Source organism: Ranitomeya imitator, chromosome 10 (genome assembly GCF_032444005.1).
Source record: "Ranitomeya imitator isolate aRanImi1 chromosome 10, aRanImi1.pri, whole genome shotgun sequence".
Lineage (NCBI taxonomy): Eukaryota > Metazoa > Chordata > Amphibia > Anura > Dendrobatidae > Ranitomeya > Ranitomeya imitator.
The window spans coordinates 32,143,624-32,165,645 of NC_091291.1; the positions used below are offsets into that span (position 1 = coordinate 32,143,624).

Sequence of the window (22,022 nt, forward strand, 5' to 3'; positions counted from 1 at the left end):
CAGAGACCATTGTCCATACGTGCTCCATCAGCTTCCACTGTTTCATTTCTTCCTTTGGGGACATTCTCTGCATCGTCATTAAGCGGTCTCGCGGGGTCCGGCAGAAAACCTCAGTCTGGCATAGATCATCAGGTTCCTGTAGAGTCAGTGTTTCTTGTAACTGTTTACGCTGAGAGCGTGTGGTCACCATAGCTGGTATGGGCTGTTCAATGGGTAGGAGAGCAGCAGCTTTTGCTTGCATATCCGCACAGGCGTTACCGACAGTCTGTGGACTGTTCCTAGGATCGTGTGCCTTAACTTTGATAATGGCCACCTGGGTAGGTAATTTGATTGAGTCCATGAGGGTTTTAACAGCTTCAGCATTCTTCACTGGAGTCCCGGCGGTAGTAACAAATCCTCGATTGGCCCATAGGGCTCCGAAATCATGAGCAATACCAAATGCATATTGTGAGTCCGTGTATTTATTAGCCCGCCTGTCTTTGGCCAGAACACATGCAGTAGACAGATCCTGAAGTTCTGCTTCTTGTGCTGACAGTGAGGGAGGGAGTGCAGCTCCGTACACTACAGTATCTTCCGTAGTAACAGCGTATCCTGTGTGGAATCTGCCAAAATCATCACCATATCTTGAACAGTCTTTCAGGGCCTTGTAGAGAGGTAGCATTATGCGGGATGCGTCCGGTATCCACTAACAACAATAAGTACATAGTCCAAGAAAACGCTGGAGCTCAGTCTCATCCTTTGTAGCTGACGGCTATTTTTCTTTCTTCTGTGAGGTGTCTGGCACCCTGAAGGAGACAGTGACCCAAAAATATCACTTGACCAAGGCAGAACCGAAGTTTCGAGGCCGAAACCTGACAGTTCAGATCTGCCAGATACTTGCGAAAACTAACAGTGGCAACAATGGCTTCCTGCTCTGTCTGTGTACACAACAAAAGGTTACCCACATACTGAAGCAACGTGACATAAGGATATTCTAACTGCCAGGGTAAAAGACATTGGCCCGTATTTTTTGCAAACTGATTGGGACTGTTTTGGGCCCCTTGTGACATAACTGTCCACATCAATTGTCGTCCCTGATAAGTGAATGCAAACAGAAACTGGCAATCTGGGTGTAATGGAATGCTGAAGAAGGCATTGGCGAGGTCGATGACTGTGAACCAAGCAGCATCCTGAGATATCTGGGACAAGAGTATGTGGATTAGGCACCACTGGAGTTTCTAGAACAGTAGCTGCATTAACTGCCCGTAGGTCTGTGTACCGGCAGGGGGATGGCCGGGTGGGGTCTTTTTCTTAACGGGAAACAAGGGCGTGTTACATGGGGAAACACAGGGTACCAGGGCACCATTATCGAGTAACGTTTGTATTTGCCCCTTGAGGCCCCGCTCCTGATCATGTTTCAAAGGGTACTGATGGACTTTGGGAAAAGGGGCACCAGGTTTGAGAAACACTTTTACTGGTTTTACAGGCATTATTGGGGGTGGATCTGGGCCTATCAGGGCCATCATAACCGTGGGAAGGGCATGTAAGATATACATCTCATTATGTTCATCTGCATAGGGGTTATATAACGTAAATACCATTTGACCATCAGCTTGAAAATTATATTCTGGAGCGGAACTGTGATAATAAAATCTGTCCCCAGTAAATTTACCGGACATGAGGGAGAGATTACGAACTGAGCAGTAACTTCAGGGAAAGGTCCCACAGGGATGGGTTTTGTGAGGGTATATTTATTAGGTCTGCCATCTACTCTAATTAAAACAAGCTCTGGGTCTGAGAATTAACATAGCGAGGGAGATTTCCAGACACAGGGTAAAAATAGATATTGAAGTATGAGACTGGATTTGTGTAAGGGAGGGGGGCTGGAGCTGGAGCCTTTTGCTTGGGCCACTGATAAGGAACCAGCTGCGTCCTTGTACTGAGCTGGGGGCTAGAGAGCGCAGCTGCTTGATTTAACCTCTAATTTTACTGCTGATACAGAGCGGGTTAAGTTCTTCTGAAAACTTTTAATTACTTTTAGTGCATCGTTCGGAGTGGAATTCTCGATGTCAGGTCTAACTGACATTATTTTTTTTTATATTTCAAAAATATCCAGTCTATGCTTGGATGTGCAGGTCAGGTTTTTGAAATGTATTCTCTAGCCTTCTGATCGTGCACTCCCCGCCTCCTAGCCACAGGTGTTTTAATTATAGTAGGTCCAATACCCCTCCACAGAAAGAGAGAATTTGAGTCCAAGAAGAGGTTTCACATGTACCCATTCAGATGGAGACGTTTATTCTCAGTGAGGTAGGTCAAGCGTAGGACCTCGTATAAGAGAGATGCCTTAACGTGGCTACGAGGTACACATAAAATTGGCCATTTTTGTGCGCTAAAAGCTCTCATTTTTCATATTTCTAGTGCAGTAATGCAGTTCAAATTTCGTTTTTTCAAGTTTGCATGTTTTGGCGCTGCAGTGTGCTGCCCTATTTATTTAACTATATACGAGTTGGCGACTCTGGGTTCAGCACCTGTTCACACTCAGTCTATGCTTGGATGTGCAGGTCAGGTTTTTGAAATGTATTCTCTAGCCTTCTGATCGTGCACTCCCCGCCTCCTAGCTTCAGGTGTTTTAATTATAGTAGGTCCAATACCCCTCCACATAGAGAGAGAATTTGAGTCCAAGAAGAGGTTTTTACATGTACCCATTCAGATGGAGACGTTTATTCTCAGTGAGGTAGGTCAAGCGTAGGACCTCGTATAAGAGAGATGCCTTAACGTGGCTACGAGGTACACATAAAATTGGCCATTTTTGTGCGCTAAAAGCTCTCATTTTTCATATTTCTAGTGCAGTAATGCAGTTCAAATTTCGTTTTTTCAAGTTTGCATGTTTTGGCGCTGTAGTGTGCTGCCCTATTTATTTAACTATATACGAGTTGGCGACTCTGGGTTCAGCACCTGTTCACACTCAGTCTATGCTTGGATGTGCAGGTCAGGTTTTTGAAATGTATTCTCTAGCCTTCTGATCGTGCACTCCCCGCCTCCTAGCTTCAGGTGTTTTAATTATAGTAGGTCCAATACCCCTCCACATAGAGAGAGAATTTGAGTCCAAGAAGAGGTTTTTACATGTACCCATTCAGATGGAGACGTTTATTCTCAGTGAGGTAGGTCAAGCGTAGGACCTCGTATAAGAGAGATGCCTTAACGTGGCTACGAGGTACACATAAAATTGGCCATTTTTGTGCGCTAAAAGCTCTCATTTTTCATATTTCTAGTGCAGTAATGCAGTTCAAATTTCGTTTTTTCAAGTTTGCATGTTTTGGCGCTGCAGTGTGCTGCCCTATTTATTTAACTATATACGAGTTGGCGACTCTGGGTTCAGCACCTGTTCACACTCAGTCTATGCTTGGATGTGCAGGTCAGGTTTTTGAAATGTATTCTCTAGCCTTCTGATCGTGCACTCCCCGCCTCCTAGCTTCAGGTGTTTTAATTATAGTAGGTCCAATACCCCTCCACATAGAGAGAGAATTTGAGTCCAAGAAGAGGTTTTTACATGTACCCATTCAGATGGAGACGTTTATTCTCAGTGAGGTAGGTCAAGCGTAGGACCTCGTATAAGAGAGATGCCTTAACGTGGTTACGAGGTACACATAAAATTGGCCATTTTTGTGCGCTAAAAGCTCTCATTTTTCATATTTCTAGTGCAGTAATGCAGTTCAAATTTCGTTTTTTCAAGTTTGCATGTTTTGGCGCTGCAGTGTGCTGCCCTATTTATTTAACTATATACGAGTTGGCGACTCTGGGTTCAGCACCTGTTCACACTCAGTCTATGCTTGGATGTGCAGGTCAGGTTTTTGAAATGTATTCTCTAGCCTTCTGATCGTGCACTCCCCGCCTCCTAGCTTCAGGTGTTTTAATTATAGTAGGTCCAATACCCCTCCACATAGAGAGAGAATTTGAGTCCAAGAAGAGGTTTTTACATGTACCCATTCAGATGGAGACGTTTATTCTCAGTGAGGTAGGTCAAGCGTAGGACCTCGTATAAGAGAGATGCCTTAACGTGGCTACGAGGTACACATAAAATTGGCCAGTTTTGTGCGCTAAAAGCTCTCATTTTTCATATTTCTAGTGCAGTAATGCAGTTCAAATTTCGTTTTTTCAAGTTTGCATGTTTTGGCGCTGCAGTGTGCTGCCCTATTTATTTAACTATATACGAGTTGGCGACTCTGGGTTCAGCACCTGTTCACACTCAGTCTATGCTTGGATGTGCAGGTCAGGTTTTTGAAATGTATTCTCTAGCCTTCTGATCGTGCACTCCCCGCCTCCTAGCTTCAGGTGTTTTAATTATAGTAGGTCCAATACCCCTCCACATAGAGAGAGAATTTGAGTCCAAGAAGAGGTTATTACATGTACCCATTCAGATGGAGACGTTTATTCTCAGTGAGGTAGGTCAAGCGTAGGACCTCGTATAAGAGAGATGCCTTAACGTGGCTACGAGGTACACATAAAATTGGCCATTTTTGTGCGCTAAAAGCTCTCATTTTTCATATTTCTAGTGCAGTAATGCAGTTCAAATTTCGTTTTTTCAAGTTTGCATGTTTTGGCGCTGCAGTGTGCTGCCCTATTTATTTAACTGACATTATTGCCTCTTTCAATTCAGATTTAAGGCCGGACATCAAAGTTGCCACAAAAAGGTGTGAATAAGCTTTATTATACAGTGAAAACCCCAAATCTTTAAGTACTACCATAAGACGCCCATAGAACTTCTCGGCAGTCTCCCCCTTGTCCTGTGTGACATCTGTGAGGGGGGTAGCTTGGTCCGCTAATCTATCTTGTGCCCAAACCTTCAAAGCATTACAGAAATCAACATCACTCTCATAGGTTCCCCGTTCACATTATACATTATGCCACTCTCAATAATTGGAAAATACCCCTCTCCAGCCTTCACATGGAGTAAGTGTAACAGATCTTTCCGGGGAGTGGAATAAATCTCTCGATTCGCTGCTATTTGTCTATAGAAAACCATGGGGGGTATTTCTGAATCGGGTGACTAAAGTAGGAGGGGGTGGATACTCATAACCACCAGCAATACTAAGCATAGCAGGGACTGGTGCTGGCGGTGGCTGATAATAAGTGCCGTCAGCGTTTAGCAAGGGAAAGGTGGGGGCTACGACCCCGGGTCTCCTCGCTCCACAATTGTAACAGACGTCTCTCCACTGAGAATTAGTAACTCTGCACACATCACAAATCCACCCGGCAGGATCATAGTTTTGGCAACCCAGGATATATTGGAGCTTTGGGGTTGAGGGGCATAGGGCTTACAGTCGGGAGAAAAGGCTTAATTTCCTGGGGAGGGACCTTATCATCTAGCAGGGAGCCCCCCTGTTTCAGATTATCATTTTTAATTGTTTGTCTTTCTAACACATTACCCTCAATCACTTTTTCAGTTCCTTCCTGCACCACAAACATCCAGTTTTTGTCATAGTAATAGACAACTTTCCTTTTTCAACGTAACAAAAACAAATCCGAATTCACTTTCTCTGTTAATCCTTAATTTGCTATATATCAACCACTCAACTTGAAGCAGATAAATCTTTTACCAATCTTTTAATTACTTACACTGATAACCAAACAATCTCTTACATGTTTTCTTCTAAAATAGGCACAATTCTTTCACTTTCAAATTCCAACTTGAACTTACGATATTTCTTTCTAATTCAATACAACATTGTACTATTGCACATACTACACAACACAAGGATAGAAAATTCAGAGAGGACGCAGCGACTCGCCCCCTCCATACCAGAAACACAGAACTGATAAGAACATCACAGCATTCCTCAACACAAAAGAAAGCAATAGCGCAGCTGTTTGACCCCTCCCATCGGATATTTTGGAAATCTATACACAGAAACAGAATGCAGCAGTTCTCAGACTTAATTCATTTCTACAAAACCTTCATCGCACAATTCATATGCCAGAACACCTTAGAAAAACCAATCATTGAGAATATTTTCCTCATCTTTGGGCTAACAGTATCAGATTCAACACACAAATTCAAAGTCTTCTCTTACTTCCATGGAAACATGATTCTCCTTTAGAGCTAAATATCCTTACTTTGTCGTGCATAGTACCAGAGCGGCCGTATATAGTCTATTCCACTAGGTTTACCTGTCCCCCACTGGGACAACCCAAAAACGCGGTACTCAGTGAAAGGAGGAGGGAGTCTTAAACTTCCCTCCGAATACCTCTGGATATATATATAGTGTATACTTCTATATATTCCTGAGTTACATATCCTACCCAATCTTCGATCACCTCACCGCGCCTGATTCTAACAATGATCAGGAATTCAGGATATTTTGACTATAAAGAGAATTACATCACTGGTCAATCCGGGGTGTCCGTCCCTTATGAGGTACGGTTCGAGCACTGGGCTCCCAACGGAACTACACCTCTATATGATTCCACCCAAAAATCACCCACCATCGGGGACAAACCTCAGATCCTCTTTGCAGCAACAAACACAGGAAAACCACACCAAACGGTCAGTCTGGACAGTATAACTGCCAACTTACCGTGGTTGTTGTGGGGGATGATCAGTCCCAATTTTCCAGTGCCCGTGTCCGCTCCGAGGGTCCTTTGTCTGGTTGTCCTCCGGGGGGCAGAGGCGTTCCTGGTTGGGGCCCCACGTTGGGCGCCAAGCTGTTGAGGGAGGATCTAAAGTGATCCTTCACGGTTGACTCAGTGATTTCCAGATTAATCTACAGGGCGTTGCCGGCAACTGAAAATGACCAGACGGAGACTCGTGCCTCTGTGTGGGGGATCGAGCAGATCTCTGGGCCCCCGTTTATTGTCTGACTTTTCATAGTCATAGAAATTATACTTCAACCAATCAGCATAAGAACACGTTCACAGTTCTTAACCTATAAGAATACAGGAAAAACTTAACCCATGAGGATACAGGAAAAATGGGAACTACAGATATGGTCGTGTCTTTTTGGCATAGAAAAACATATTAACAGATGCCTCAGTCTTGTATAGCGATACCCCCACGAGTCTCTTATCTGGCTCACTTGAGTTAGAATACTCAAGGTCTTTATACCAATTATGAACCATAGACTAGCTGAATAACAAAATATTATCTTCGTGAGAAACAGGACAGTTAGTTCATAGCAGCTGTAACCTTCTACCTAAGTAAATAACAGAATTTATCTTTAACCAAAAACAAAATGGAGTCAAAGCACAAAATGGAGAATCTTTCATAATTTGTTCCTTCACACCATGATGTTACTTTCTTATACTATACCCTCTACTGATTTATTTGACCTGAATTTCATAGGTGCAAACATCTCAAATTGGACTGCATTAGTCAGAAGCATTGTGGTTAATGCTACCATTATTATAGATTTGACTGCAGAACCTTTTTAACCCCTTAGCGACTGCCACTTTTGACCTTAATGACCATGGGGAAAATTTTTGAAATCTGACCATTGACACTTTATGTGATAACTCTGGAACTTTTCAACGGATCCCAGGGATTCTGAGATTGTTTTTTCGTGATATATTGTACTTTATGATACTAATAGTAAAGTTTGTTTGATACGACTTGCGCTTATTTGAGAAAACATTGGAAATTTGGCAAAAATTTAGCAATTTTCAAACTATTAATTCTTATGCCCTTAAATCAGAGTTGTGTCCCACAAAATAGTTAATAAATACCGTAACATTTCCCACATGTCTACTTTATATCTGCATAATTTTTGAAACCTTTTTTTTTGTTAGGAAGTTAGAAAGGTTAAAAGTTTTTCGGCAATTTTTTATTTTCTAAAAAAATTTACAAAATCATTTTTTTAGGGACCACATCACATTTGAAGTGACATTGAGGGTGCTATGCGACAGAAAATACCCCAAACTGACATGATTTTAAAAACTACATCCCTCAAACTGCTCCAAAGCACACTCAAGGAGTTTGTTAACCCTTCAGGTGCTTCACAGGAATTAAAGAAATGTGGAAGGGAAAAAATGAAAATGTAACTTTTTCCCGCAAAAATGTTGCTTTAGCCCCATATTTTGCATTTGTACAAGGGTAACAGGGGAAAGTGGACCCTGAAATTTGTTGTGCAATTTCTCTTGACTATGCCAATACCCGACATGTGGTTGAAAACTACTATCTGAACAGGTGGCAGGGAGTGAAAGGGAAGGAGCACCGTTTGACTTTTGAGACTCAAAATTGGCTGGAATAGATAGTGGATGCCATGTCATGCTTACAGAGCCACTGATGTGCCTAAATAGGGGAAACCGCTGAAAAAAGCATGGACCGCACATAAAATAAATCGTACATTGATCTAATGCCCCTCGGCAAAAATATACATTACTGAACACGAGGTCTTAGTTTAACATTCTAATCAGACTGTATGAAGCCCACTACTACATCACGGTGAACCTCTCAGTGGGTCCAAATATTTATTGCTTTAAAGGAGCGGCATCGTGCACTAACCATCGTCGCAAGTGACATTGTACTAGCACGACAAGCGGCCCGCTGCCTCACAACACACATGCAGCAAGACTGAGTACCCATTTAAGGCAACAAAAGCTAGAACTGAGAAGTTCACCGTGACGTGGAAGTGAGCTTCATACAGTCTGATCAGAATGTTAAAGAAAGAACCTCATGTTCAGTAATGTATATTTTTAACAAGTTGCATTAGATCAATGTAGAATTTTCTGGATGTGCAGTTCATGCTCTTTTTTTTTCTGCTAAACAGTGGAAACTCCCCCACAAGTGACCCCATTTTGGAAACTACACTACTCAACGATTTTATCTAGAAGTGTATTGAGCACCTTGAACCCCCAGGTGCTTCACAGAATTTTATGAAATTAAACTGTGAAAATAAAAAAATCTAATTTTTCCCACAAAAATGTTGCTTTAGCCCCAAATGGTTCATTTTCACAAGGGTAGCAGCAGAACATGAACTATATATTTTGTAGTAAAACTTCTCCTGAGTACACCGATGTCCCTTATGTGGGGGGAAACAACTGTTTGGGCACATGGCAGGGCTCGGTAGGGAAGAGCGCGATTTAAGTTTGAGCACAGATTTGCTGGAATAGACTGCAGGCACCATGTTGCATTTGAAGAGCCCCTGACATGCCAAAACAGCAGAAACCACTCACATGTGACCCCATTTTGGCAAGTACGCCTCTTGAAGAATTAGTCTTTGGTTGTAGTGAGCATTTTAAACACCACATGATTCACAGAATTGTTTAACATTGGGCTGCAGAAATGAAAAATGTAATTTTTTTTCTTTTAAAATGTTGTTTTAGCCCAACGTTTTTAATTTTTTTAAAGGGCTAATAGGAAGACATGGACTACATAATTTGTTACGCAATGGAGATCAATAAACAAAAAAAGCAATTCAGGAAATGTTTATTGTTTTTTTATGCCGTTCTGTATCTGGTAAAATTGACAAGACCACTTTATTCCTTAATTCTTTGGATCAGTACGATTACAGCAATACCACATTTATATATTTTTTTATGTTTTGCACAATAAAAACTATTTTCCAGAAAAAAAAATTGTTTTTACATTGCTATATTCTGAGAGCTATAGTTTTTTTTATTTATCCACTCATGGAGCTGTATGGTGGGTTGTTTTTTGCGGGACAAGATGGCGTTTTCAGCTATACTAATTTTATTTACATTCGTCCTTTTGATTGCATTTTATTCCATTTTTTGCTGTGGCAATTTGATGAAAAACCCTAGTTTTTTTTTTCTACGATGTTCACTGAAGGGGATAAATAATTTGACAGTTTTATAGATCAGGTTGTTCTATATGCAGAAATACCAAATATGTGCACTTTTTTGTTTATTTTTGTTTTTACATAAATATATAATATTTTAAAAAATATATTTTTACAATTTTTTTTACTGTTTTTTTTTTCATTAGACCCTTTGTGGGACTTTAATTTTTATTCTGATTATTGGTATAATGCGTTGCAATGCACCAGCATTACAATGCATTACACCTGCCAGTGAGTAAAACACTGACAGAACGCCTTTTAGACCATGGTCTCAGCATGGTCTAACAGGCATGCCATAGCTGGCTTACCTGGGGGTCATCATGTGACCTCGGTTTGCAATGGCAATGACTGGCAGCTCGCGATGATGTCACGGGTGTGCAAATTGTGCGGGAGAGCACTCCTATATGCTGTGATTGCTATTAATTTTGGCATTTAGGGGGTTAAATAGTAAGGGGAAGTGTGGGCACCGCTGCGGACCATGATGCCAGGGCTCATCTACCATTTGAGCACCTATGCCCCTCACGATTGCCATGATGTACCCATACATAAAAGGTCAGGGGCTCCTTCCTGACCATGACATATGAGTACTTTAAAGGTCCTAAAGGGGTTAATATAAATGATGTTACAAGAAATAGGCTGCATATTACGCATTTTATTTTTACAGAAATGTGGTACCGTCATGGTGATCTGGATAACTTTTTTTTTTAAAGTATTAAATAATCTAACGTGAAACAGAAAACAAAACTGGTCCATATTCTAGTACATATTATTTACCAAAAATGTGTTGCATGTATCCAACTACTTTAAATTTTGTACACAATTTGTGTAGAACTGTGGTACCGCCATGGGGACCAACCTGACCCCACATTTTGTTGAGCTGTTAAAATGATTGACTTACATTCTTTGAGGCAGAAAAACTTTCATCTTCACATTAGTAGCAATGATTTCTTCTTCTACGATTGACTGGAACTCATTAGTCAACTTGAATGGATTTACAATATTCACCTAGGAGGGAGGCAGCATAAGAATCGCATCTAAATCCAAGTATTCTTTAAGTTAAGAGATACGTTTTGTTGCAGTTCTTTAAAAATTTGCTTAACATGTTTTATCATATTAAACCATAATGGTAGAAAAAAATATAAATTGTACCTTGCCTCCTGTTTTATCTGCTAGTAGTCCCAGCTCAGGCAATCGGCAGTTAGTTCCTTCTATTGTCACCACAGAGACAACGACACTGAAAGACAGAAACGCAACTATTTAATGTCTTTAAAAAAATAAACTTAATTCCTGAGCTCAAATGATTATCTGTGATGTAGATGTTAAGCATGTTTTATGAGGAAAAGGGGCTGACATTGGGCAAATAAAATTGTGCCCATCAGTAAAATAGAAGACATAGACAGCAAATGGAGACAGGAGATAATACTTTACTATAATAGTTTTGCTGTTTAACACAAACCTGTGCTGAAGAGCCAAGTCCCCCAAATTACTGTAGAAAAGCTTGGATGACTGATAGATGTACTCCTCTGATATGTCCTCCAGGTTGCCAAGGTCAGTGTTTGCTATGCCATCAGTACAGATTATCACCTGAAGAACAGACAGAACACATGTTAAATTTTGATATTTAACATAGAGGAGACCAATATATTCCAGTGTTTATGAATCTCCCTCCCGAAAGGTTTGTTGCTCTTTCCCTCAAAACAGCATGGTTACACAGTGCCAACTAGTGGTAAAAAATGGTAGTGTCATATTTATTATTTGCAGAGTTTATATTGATTAGCATCTGACAATAATGTTTCTGGTGGTCCTGCTATAACTAATATAGGCATTTACATTATGTTCCTGAAATAATAGCCCTTTACAGCGCCCTAAAATATAGTTTTGAGGCATTTGAAGCCACTCATCCAGTATTTGGAAGTCTGGTCCAATATAGGAGGAAATCTGCCTCCCCGAGAGTTCATGTTGTGCTGCAAATTCAGTCTTATGGTGGAAGCAACTTATAGCAATACCTAAGTAATATTTGGTTGGAAGTACCACCTTCCTAATCAATATCGGGAGCCCATCTGTATAACATAATAATCTGGTCTTTATCCAAGACTAACGTTAAGATCCTGGGCCTCTGGACCCCTACTAAACGCCATACTAGGGTCTTTCTTTGGAGCAGAACTGAATTTGGACCCTTTCCGTTATCAGAACCGTCTGCATCCCATATTCGTGCTAACCTACGACTTTACAAGCTACAACTCGCTTGCCTTGGATCCTGGACTCTTGGACGCCATCGCGATTGAAACCAGAGCTGCAGGCCCCAGCGCTGTAGCCCCCTTTTCTTCCAGGCTGTAATAAAAAAAAAAAAGCAAATTAATTTATTTTAAGTAATTAATACAAATTATGGCACTGAATGATGACAACTACTAAACAGAGACAAGACGTTGTGAGAAAAGAACACTTTACCATTCAATCCTTCCTTTCAGGTCGGGCAGAGTCTCCATCAGTGGGTGCGGCAAGGGTTGGTCTTCACCCTGTGATTTCAGATAGTCAGGGTCTAACAGCTCGGCATCCTCCAGGATCTGTGGCTCTCTAGTGCCGTCACCGTATAACTTCACCTTGATAATTAACTTTTTGGCATTAGTAAAGAAGGAGGGCTATGGATACCTGCATAGATCTAGTATTATTACCTGGTCACTGAAGGTCACAAGAGCCACTCTCTTTCCAGGATGCTGCTGACGAAGAAAATCTAGCGTTTGACCCAATGCAGATTTAACAGCCTGAAAGCCAAAAAAAAATAGAAAAGTTAGTTAGAACATTATTATCGTCGACCTCGGTGAGAACTTTCGTGGACTCCAGGAATTCACAATGCACCAGAGGAAAATTTAAAATGACGTCGAAATTGATTGACCGCTACCGTTACTATGTTAAAAAAAAAAAGACGTGTTCATCGAGGTCACCAGGAGAAGAAGGTACATGGATAAAATAAAGGAAGGAGGGAAAAAATGTAAGAGAGTAACTAAACTTTTTTTTTTCAATTCAACATTGGGGGGACAAGTGGGGGGACCACCGACGCAAGCCCCAATTTCACCTGGATGAGCATTCTGCACTGCAATACATGCCGCCCCGCCAGCCAATTTAGAGGCCAGCAGCAGACGTCGGCTTGTCTGTGACAGATTGTGCATGGCAGTGTTGTTATGCGCTGCCCATGCCGGAAGGCCGATGTCCGCTGCATACTTTTGTGCTGGCTATAGAGGAGGGCAAAGCATGTCATTGGAGCAGGGTAAGGTAAAAATAATGGTTTGTTTCTTTATAAGATAAGCTAAGAAAAGAACGGAAAGGCCCCAGGATGGAGCTCAGGATGGAGGGTCATTATTTCTGGAAGGATCCAGGCTGCGGACATTACTACTGGAAGGGGCCAGGATGAAGGACATTATTATAGGATGGGACCCAGAAGGGGTGATATTATTAAATAAAGGGCCCAGGATGAGGGACATTATTACTAGAAAGGACCAGGATGGGGACACTTAGTGGAAGAGCTCAAGACAGGGGACATTATTACTGCAAGGGGCTCAGGATGGGGGACATTATTCCTAGACGGGGCTCAGGAAAAGGAACATTATTACTGCAAGGTTCCAGGATCGGGACATTATTAATGGAGGGGGCCAGGGTGAAGGACACTATTACTGGAAAACGCCAGGATAAAGGACATTATTATTATAATAGGATGGGACTCATAATGTATGAAATTAAATAAAGGGCTCAGGATGGGGACATTATTACTGGAAGGGGCCCAGGATGGAGGACATTATTTCTAGAAGGGGCCCAGGAAGACGGACATTATAACTGGAAGGGACCAGGACAGTGGCCATTATTCGTGGAAGAGCCCAGGACAGTGGCCATTATTCGTGGAAGAGCCCAGGACAGTGGACATTATTCGTGGAAGAACACAGGACAGGGGATATTAATCCTGGAACGGGCCCAGGATGGGCAACATTATTCCCAGATGGGTTCCAGGATGGGGGACATTAGTACAGGAAGAGCCCAGGACAGGGATATTATTCCTGGAACGGGCCCAGGATGGGCAACATTATTCCAGAAGGGTTCCAGGATGGGGGACATTAGTACTGGAAGAGCCCAGGACAGGGGATATTATTACTGTAATGGGTCCAGGACAGGGGATATTATTACAGGCAGAAGCCAGGACGGGGGACATTATTACACGGGGGGCCGAACAAGCATTTGTCTTTTTAGGAACTAGCATGCTACAAGGTCCCATACGTTTGTCCAACATACAGATTGAGGACCAGGTCCAAATTTTGCAACCGGAATCAAGTAACTATAGTCACACCACTGTTGTTCAGTCTTTGCAAAGTTATTAATCTTTCTGTTGTGTTGTAAAAATTCCTTTGCGAATGATCCCAATTGGCAGTCAGACTAGTTCAATATTTAGCCACATCCTCCTTACACAATCATTAATAATCTAAGTCTTTCTTGAGATCAATAACTATTTCTTTTTGCTACTACTTATTTTTCCTAAAAAAAATCCCAGGTGGGTGAGATACAGAAAAAAACAAAAACAAAATGCAATTCCTCCTTTGTGTTTGGGATTTCTTTTTACAGTGTTCATTGCATAGTAAAAAATGACCCGTTAACAGGAATCATCAGGTGAGTATAAACACAACAATACCAAACTTTTATAGTTATCTTTTATTTTAGCGGTTAAAAAAATATCAGAAATTTGTAAAAATAAAAATTTTGTTGGTATCGCCATTTTCTAAGACTCATAACATTTAGTTTTTTTAATTCTCCATCAATGGAGCTTGTCTTTTGTGTGTGACAAGCAAGTTATTTTTATTTATACCATTTTGGTGTACGTATTCATTTTTTATGGGAAATGTGGCAACTACAAAACAGCAAATCTTGCATTTCGATATTTTTTTTTTTTTCATTTTTGCTTTATAGGTTAAATAAACTTGTATTTAGATAAATTAGACTTTTACGCATGCGGTGATACCGATTGTGTTTATTTTTAATGAAGAAAAAAAGGGAGATTTACATTTTTTTAAACTTTTTTTTCCTTTTTTTTTTTTTAGATTCCTTAGAGTTGCAATCATCCGATGACTTATTCTACATACTTCAATACAACTGTATTTCAATATATAGCTAAAAATAAAGTTTCCTATGAAGCCCAGTCCGTGGCTGGGCTTCACAGGAGTACCAGCATTGCAGTCATCTGCAGTCTATGATCATGTTGCGCGCGGTCCGATGGGCACACAAAATGGGTACGCCTTAAATTCTGCTGTCAGAAATTGATGTCGGCATTTAAGGGATTAATAGCAGTAACTGGAGCTTTGCAATGTAAGAACTCTGATCGCTGCTGTTGCAGGCAGGTGTCAGCTGTGTAACACAGAAAGCTCATCTTTTCCTATAATATACATTCTCCTTGTCTATCATTTCTCTTGCTGTTCTTTATTGTAATTTTTCCCACCCCAAACTAATTACTCGTGTATTTCTTAAATGACACCAGAGGTGGCGCTCTTCTATAAACCACATTGTGCATAATGTTCTTTACCTCCATTCTTGATTTGTAGACTACATTATAGTCATTGCTCTGCTCTTGTGTCACCTGCAATAGGAACATTAAAGAATTACATTTCCAGCCCAGATGTACAATAACAAATTGTATTGTGGTACCGTGTTAGCCAGAAAAATCGATGTGAATATGTTTCTGCCCAATGATGACAGAAGTATTCTGGGAGTGATACCTTTATTAACTAACCAGAAAATAATATGTTTGCAAGCTTTCGGAGCACAGAGGCTCCTTCTTCAGGCAAGATTACAGATAGATTAATAAGAAAAAAGCACAATATTTAAAGAACAGTACAGCAGGACACACTTCCCACCCCCTAACAAATGTCCTGCTGTACTGTTCTTTAAATATTGTGCTTTTTTCTTATTAATCTATCTGTAATGATGCCTGAAGAAGGAGCCTCTGTGCTCTGAAAGCTTGCAAACATATTATTTTCTGGTTAGCCAATAAAGATATCACTCCCAGAATACTTCTGTCATCATTGGGCAGAAAAGTATTCACGTCGATTTCCAGCACAGCAAAGTTACATCTAGGATTTGCTATACAATACACTGCCTGTCCTTTCTACACAGACTTGTTTCAGACTCCCCCATTTAGATAAGCTGATGAAGGGGAAGACAGCACAAATAAACATAAGGATAAAAAATAAAGAGGAAATGATCCCCAGTTCTCACCTCTGAGGTCACACTCATGCTCCCCGATATATCAATGCAGAAAATGATCATGGTTTGGTCAGCAAATGAGTACTCATTCTCAGACCGGGGGTCTCCGGCATAGACGTCATCTCCCTCTTCTCGGCTCTCAAATCTGGTATCTCCGGACAAGAGATTTTCAGCAGCACAAAAAACACAAGTCCAAGTCTGCGGGAAAAAGAATGAATAAAAAACACAATAAAGTGGGAGGTGAAAAATGTTACATTTTCTATTAGTCCTTTTTCTGGTCTTCCTACGTTATTATTTCACTGTATGGAGAAAAGTATTGGACGCATGTCTTAATCATTGAAATCAGGTTTTTGATTCAGCCCCAGTGCCCCCTGGTGTATTACATCCAGCCCCTTACCCCTGGTGTATAATATACAGCCTCCCACCATACTGCAATCTTTTAGAAAACCCTCCCAGAAGAGCAGGAGCCTTATAGCTGCAAATGGGGAACGACTCTACATTACAGCCTATGGATGTAATGTGCAGGGGGCACATACTTTTGACCATATCGTGTTTTCTGTTACTCACTTTGGCATTATCCACATTGTTAAGACTCGAACAGGCGGCAGAACAACGACTGCAGAGTAATGGGGCTTCTCGGATATGATTATCTTAGGAAAAAAGAAAAGTGTTGATAAGAGATTATTGATCTGTCAGTAAGAGTCTCACACCGTCACTCATCTCGGTTGCCCGAGGGCCATTTCCAGGTGTATTGAGGCCGTTGGGCAACAGAGTCACCGGCAGCCGTTCTTTATTCGAGCCTTAGTTTGACAAACATTGTCCAGGTTCACCCCGATTCCCATGGCCCATGGCATCTGCCCAGGTTTGAATGGTACTTTTGACAGCCCCAAAGCTTTCATGAAGTTTATAAAAAATTCTCAGGTCATATAGCTTCAAACTATAACTCCTGGCGTAAAAAAAAGTAGTGATTGTGACTATGTGGAGGTCTGCTCCTGTATTGTTCATATCATGTGCCGCCCTTTTCTAGAAAATCACAGAATAAATATTCCATCCTCTCACCAGAGTCGTCGACCATCTTTCCTATGTTCAGAAGTAGGATGTTGCAGTTGGCTGGTAGCCGTTCAGTCGGAAGAACTACGGTTAATAAAGATTTAAAAAAAACACATATTAACCTAAAACTGAACAGAGGTGACACAAGTACAGATAAAAATAAATAAAAATCTGAAAAATAAAGCTGCACTAATCAAAACTTAGTGTGGGAGCAAGTCTCCAGGTCCACCCGTCAGCTCTCTGTCCCTGCGTGTATGAGTCAGCAATGATGTCACTAGATTGTGCCTGCTGCGCAGCGTGTCAGTACGCAGAGTGAAGCATCGAGGGAGCGTGGATAGGTGAGTAGTTTTTTTTTTAACTTATTGGTCAGTACTTGTGTGGGTGGATGTGGGGCCATCATACTATGTCAAGGGAGCTGTGGGGTACATCATACTGCATGTGTGAGGCGGTGGGGCCATCATATTATGTGTAGGGAGCTGTATTGTTTATCATACTGTGTGTACGAGGGGCTATGGGATCCATCATATTGGGTGGGCACTTGTGGGGTCCATCTGCTGTGTGTGGGGAGCGGTACGGTCCATTATACTGTGTGGGGGACTGTGTTGTCTATCATACTGTGTGTGGGGGCTGTGGGGTCTGTCATACTGTGGGTATGGGTACGGGTGAATTCACGTGAACGGAGCCTGAAACAGCTCAGAAAAGATCCGGAAAGTACGGATAACAGAGAGGCAAGTACCTTTAAAAAAGAACATTGTTTTATGTGACAGGAGGCCAGGTTCCGCAAAGACCACCAGTCTCAGCCACGACTACGGCCCTGGTCCTCTCTCACAGAGACGTCATACTGTGTGTGTTGGGTGCTGTGGGAACATCATACCGTGAAGGGAATTGTGTGGTGGTCCATCATACTGTGTGTGTGTGGGGTCCTAAGGAGACATCATACTTTGTGTAGGGATCTGTGTTATCCTTCATACTGTGTGTGGGGGCTGTGGGTTCCATCATACTGTGTAGTGTGTGGTCCATCATACTGTGTGAGGGGGGCTGTGGGGTTCATCATACTGTGTGGGGGGCTGTAGGGCCCATACTGTGCAGTGTGGGGTCCATCATACTGTGCAGTGTGGGGTCCATCATACCATGTGGTGTGGAGTCCATCATACTGTGTGAGGGGGGGCTGTGTGGTCCATCATACTGTGTGTGTGGGGTCCTATGGAGACATCATACTGTGTGTAGGGATCTGTGTTATCCTTCATACTGTGTGTGGGGGCTGTGGGGTCCATCATATTGTATGGTCTGGGAACTGTGGGGTTCATAACGCTGTGCATGGGGGCTGTGGCATTCATCATACATTTTGGGGAGCTGTGTGAACCATCATAGTGTGTGTGTGTTTTGGGGGGTTATGGAGATATTCTGTGTGTAGAGAACTTTGTTCATAATACTGTGTGTGGGGGCTGTGGGGTCCATCATACTGTGTGTGGAAAGCTGTGGTGTCTTTCATACTGTGTGTGAGGGCTGTGTGGTCCTTCATATGTGGTGTGGGCTCCATCATACCATGTGGTGTGGAGTCCATCATACTGTGTGAGGGGGGGCCGTGGGGTCCATCATACTGTGTGTGTGAAGTCCTATGGAGACATACTGTGTGTAGGGATCGGTGTTATCCTTCATACTGTGTGTGGGGGCTGTGGGGTCCATCATATTGCATGGTTTGGGAGCTGTGGAGTTCATAACCCTGTGTGTGTGTGTGGGGGTGGTGGTTGTGGCATTCATCATACATTTTGGGGAGCTGTGTGAACCATCATGTTTTGGTGGGGGGGGGGGCTATGGATATATCTTACTGTGTAGGGAACTGTGTTCATTATACTGTGTATGAGGGGGCTGTGGGGTCCATCATACTGTGTGGTGTGGGTTCCATCATACTGTGTAGTGTGGGGTCCATCATACTGTGTGAGGGGGGCTGTGGGGTCCATCATACTGTGCAGTGTGGGGTCCATCATACCGTGTGGTGTGGGGTCCATCATACTGTGTGGTGTGGGGTCCATCATACTGTGCGGTGTGGGGTCCATCATGCTGTGCGGTGTGGGGTCCATCATACTGTGTGGTTTTGGGTCCATCATACTGTGTGGTGTGGGGTCCATCATACTGTGTGTGGGGGGCTGTGGGGTCCATCATACTGTGTGGTTTGGGGTCCATCATACTGTGTGGTTTGGGGTCCATCATACTGTGCGGTGTGGGGTCCATCATACTGTGCGGTGTGGGGTCCATCATACTGTTTGGTTTTGGGTCCATCATACTGTGTGGTGTGGGGTCCATCATACTGTGTGGTGTGGGGTCCATCATGCTGTGCGGTGTGGGGTCCATCATACTGTGCGGTGTGGGGACCATCATACTGTGTGGTGTGGGGTCCATCATACTGTGTGTGGGGGGCTGTGGGGTCCATCATACTGTGTGGGGGGGCTGTGGGGTCCATCATACTGTGTTTGGGGGGGCTGTGGGGTCCATCATACTGTGTGGTGTGGGGTCCATCATACTGTGTGGTGTGGGGTCCATCATACTGTGCAGTGTGGGGACCATCATACTGTGCGGTGTGGGGACCATCATACTGTGTGTGGGGGGCTGTGGGGTCCATCATACTGTGTGGGGGGCTGTGGGGTCCATCATACTGTGCGGTGTGGGGTCCATCATACTGTGTGGTGTGGGGTCCTATGGAGACATCATACTGTGTGTAGGGATCTGTGTTATCCTTCATACTGTGTGTGTGGGGTCAATCATACTGTGTGTGTGGGGTCCTATGGAGACATCATACTGTGTGTAGGGATCTGTGTTATCCTTCATACTGTGTGTGTGGGGGCTTTGGAGTCCATCATATTGTATGGTCTGGGAACTGTGGGGTTCATAACGCTGTGTATGGGGGCTATGGCATTCATCATACATTTTGGAGAGCTGTGTGAACCATCATAGTGTGTGTGTGTGTGTGTGTGTGTGTGTTTTGGGGGGTTATGGAGATATTCTGTGTGTAGAGAACTTTGTTCATCATACTGTGTATGGGGGCTGCGGGGTCCATCATACTGTGTGTGGAAAGCTTAACAGGGACTGACATATTGGGTATACATCAAGTAAATATGGTCCTATAATGTATGACCAAAAAATGAGAGCGCAACTGCGACTCCACCAAACATTTTAAACCTACAAAAGAACCGGAGTATACTCTCATAAGGTATAAATATAGAAGAAAATATATATATATATAGAGCCAGACAGTCTACAAATAGTAATGTTCAAAAGTGAATATTTATTAGACACATAGCTCTTAATACAGTACAAAAAAACGGCTAAAAAAAGCCCAAATGTTACAAAAACATGATAAGACGACGAGGGAAAACACACATATATAAAACAGCGTCAGTCTACCGAAAAAAGTCCATCCCTATATGTAGGTTCAGGAATGTGGGTTACAATCCGGCATCTCATAAACAGAGATAAAAAGTAATCACCCAGAGAGCCTCTATGTATATGTGAACCCTAGCTGGTGACTCTAAAGTCACTACATTCATCGGACACTACATGCAAAGTGCTTACCCATGTGGGAAAAGGACAGGGAGAGACCACGGCAGGCTGAATGGAACGGCCCCAACGCGCGTTTCGCGACGATGGCTTCCTCAGGGGACCTTAGTAAATGTACCACCGGTGCCCGATTTAAATAGAACAATTAGATGCCGCCTTAATTGCTCCAAAGACGCCGCGCGAGGTTCGGCGCATGCGCAGTGCTGCCCACGGCGCCCGCCGCCACATCCGGCCGTCCGGGCCTCGGCGTGGGTCAAGGAAAACATTTCATCTGACGTCAAAGACCCGCGCCGGGTCCTAAGGATGCCTTTAGTGACGCGGGTATATCCGGGACTACACCGCGCAGGCGCGCGGCGCGGCGGCCATGTTGCTTACTGGACAAAGTGTGGGCAAGCGTCAGAGGGCACCAGTGAGTATGAAAACTGCGGGGATGCAATATAAAAACATAAGAACAGACAAAACTCAGTGACATGGAGAGGAGTAAAAAAAGAAAAGGAGGAATAGAGCATATATCAGGATAGAGCATATATCAATGAAATTATCGAGACAACCACAATGAAGCACATAAGTTGATGAAATGTCGAAGGTTCTAGTCCAGAATACGTATGTTCCAAAAAAGTGCTTCACAGGCCATGTCTGGATGTATATTCATTTTATCATCGATTGCTCAGGCCCCATCCATCCATACCCATATGAGAAGAATTGTGATCAGAAACACAAAGATGATTGGACCCACATGTCACTGTATAGAAATAAAAAACATAAGACAAAAAGTGATTAAAATGCAACAACCCAGCACGCGGGAGAACACTGGCGACGCGAGAAATATCGCCTAGATTACCAAGTGGCACATAACTCCACCATTATGTTATACTATGTTGACATAAATAACGGAAACGGTTTCATAGGGTCAAAAGGCCGTGAAGGAGATGCAGCAAAACAAAAAATAAAGATATATAAATTTAAAGATCTAATCACAGAAAAGGGGAAAAGGACAGATGTTCATTCAGCCCGTGCGGAGACATCGTGCCCAAAGTGACGATCCAACGGCACTCCAACTGCGCCAAAATGCGTTTACGGTCACCCCCTCTGATGCCACAGTGCACCCGGTCTATGCCCCGCACTTTAAAAGAAGCGGGGTCACAGCCGTGGCGCAGCCTGAAGTGCCGAGGGACCGTCTTCAATTCAGCCAAATCCACCACATTTTTGGCAGCAATGATGTCACGCACGTGCTCTCTTGTCCTTACCCTGAGTTCGCGAGACGTAAGTCCCACATAGATCAGATTACAGGCACAGACGGCGTAGTACATCACATGGGTGGTATTACATGTGATGTAATTGGTAATACGGTACTCTTTGTCCCCGCTGGCTGACACAAAAGATGTTGCTCTTGTGAAATTACGACAA

General features: G+C 42.8%; 1 protein-coding gene across 1 annotated transcript in view; it reads right to left on the reverse strand.

The window, feature by feature from the left end:
- Positions 1-22,022, reverse strand: part of LOC138651761 (circularly permutated Ras protein 1-like) — a 65,203-nt gene that overhangs the window by 7,589 nt on the left and 35,592 nt on the right. Inside the window, exons 10-19 of the mRNA XM_069742231.1 lie at positions 17,070-17,144; positions 16,578-16,660; positions 16,023-16,208; positions 15,331-15,384; positions 12,446-12,535; positions 12,222-12,373; positions 12,023-12,104; positions 11,230-11,357; positions 10,923-11,007; positions 10,672-10,778 (exon numbers count right to left, since the gene is read on the reverse strand). Of these exons, the coding sequence (XP_069598332.1) occupies positions 10,672-10,778; positions 10,923-11,007; positions 11,230-11,357; positions 12,023-12,104; positions 12,222-12,373; positions 12,446-12,535; positions 15,331-15,384; positions 16,023-16,208; positions 16,578-16,660; positions 17,070-17,144 (1,042 nt within the window). The remainder of the gene's footprint in view (positions 1-10,671; positions 10,779-10,922; positions 11,008-11,229; positions 11,358-12,022; positions 12,105-12,221; positions 12,374-12,445; positions 12,536-15,330; positions 15,385-16,022; positions 16,209-16,577; positions 16,661-17,069; positions 17,145-22,022) is intronic.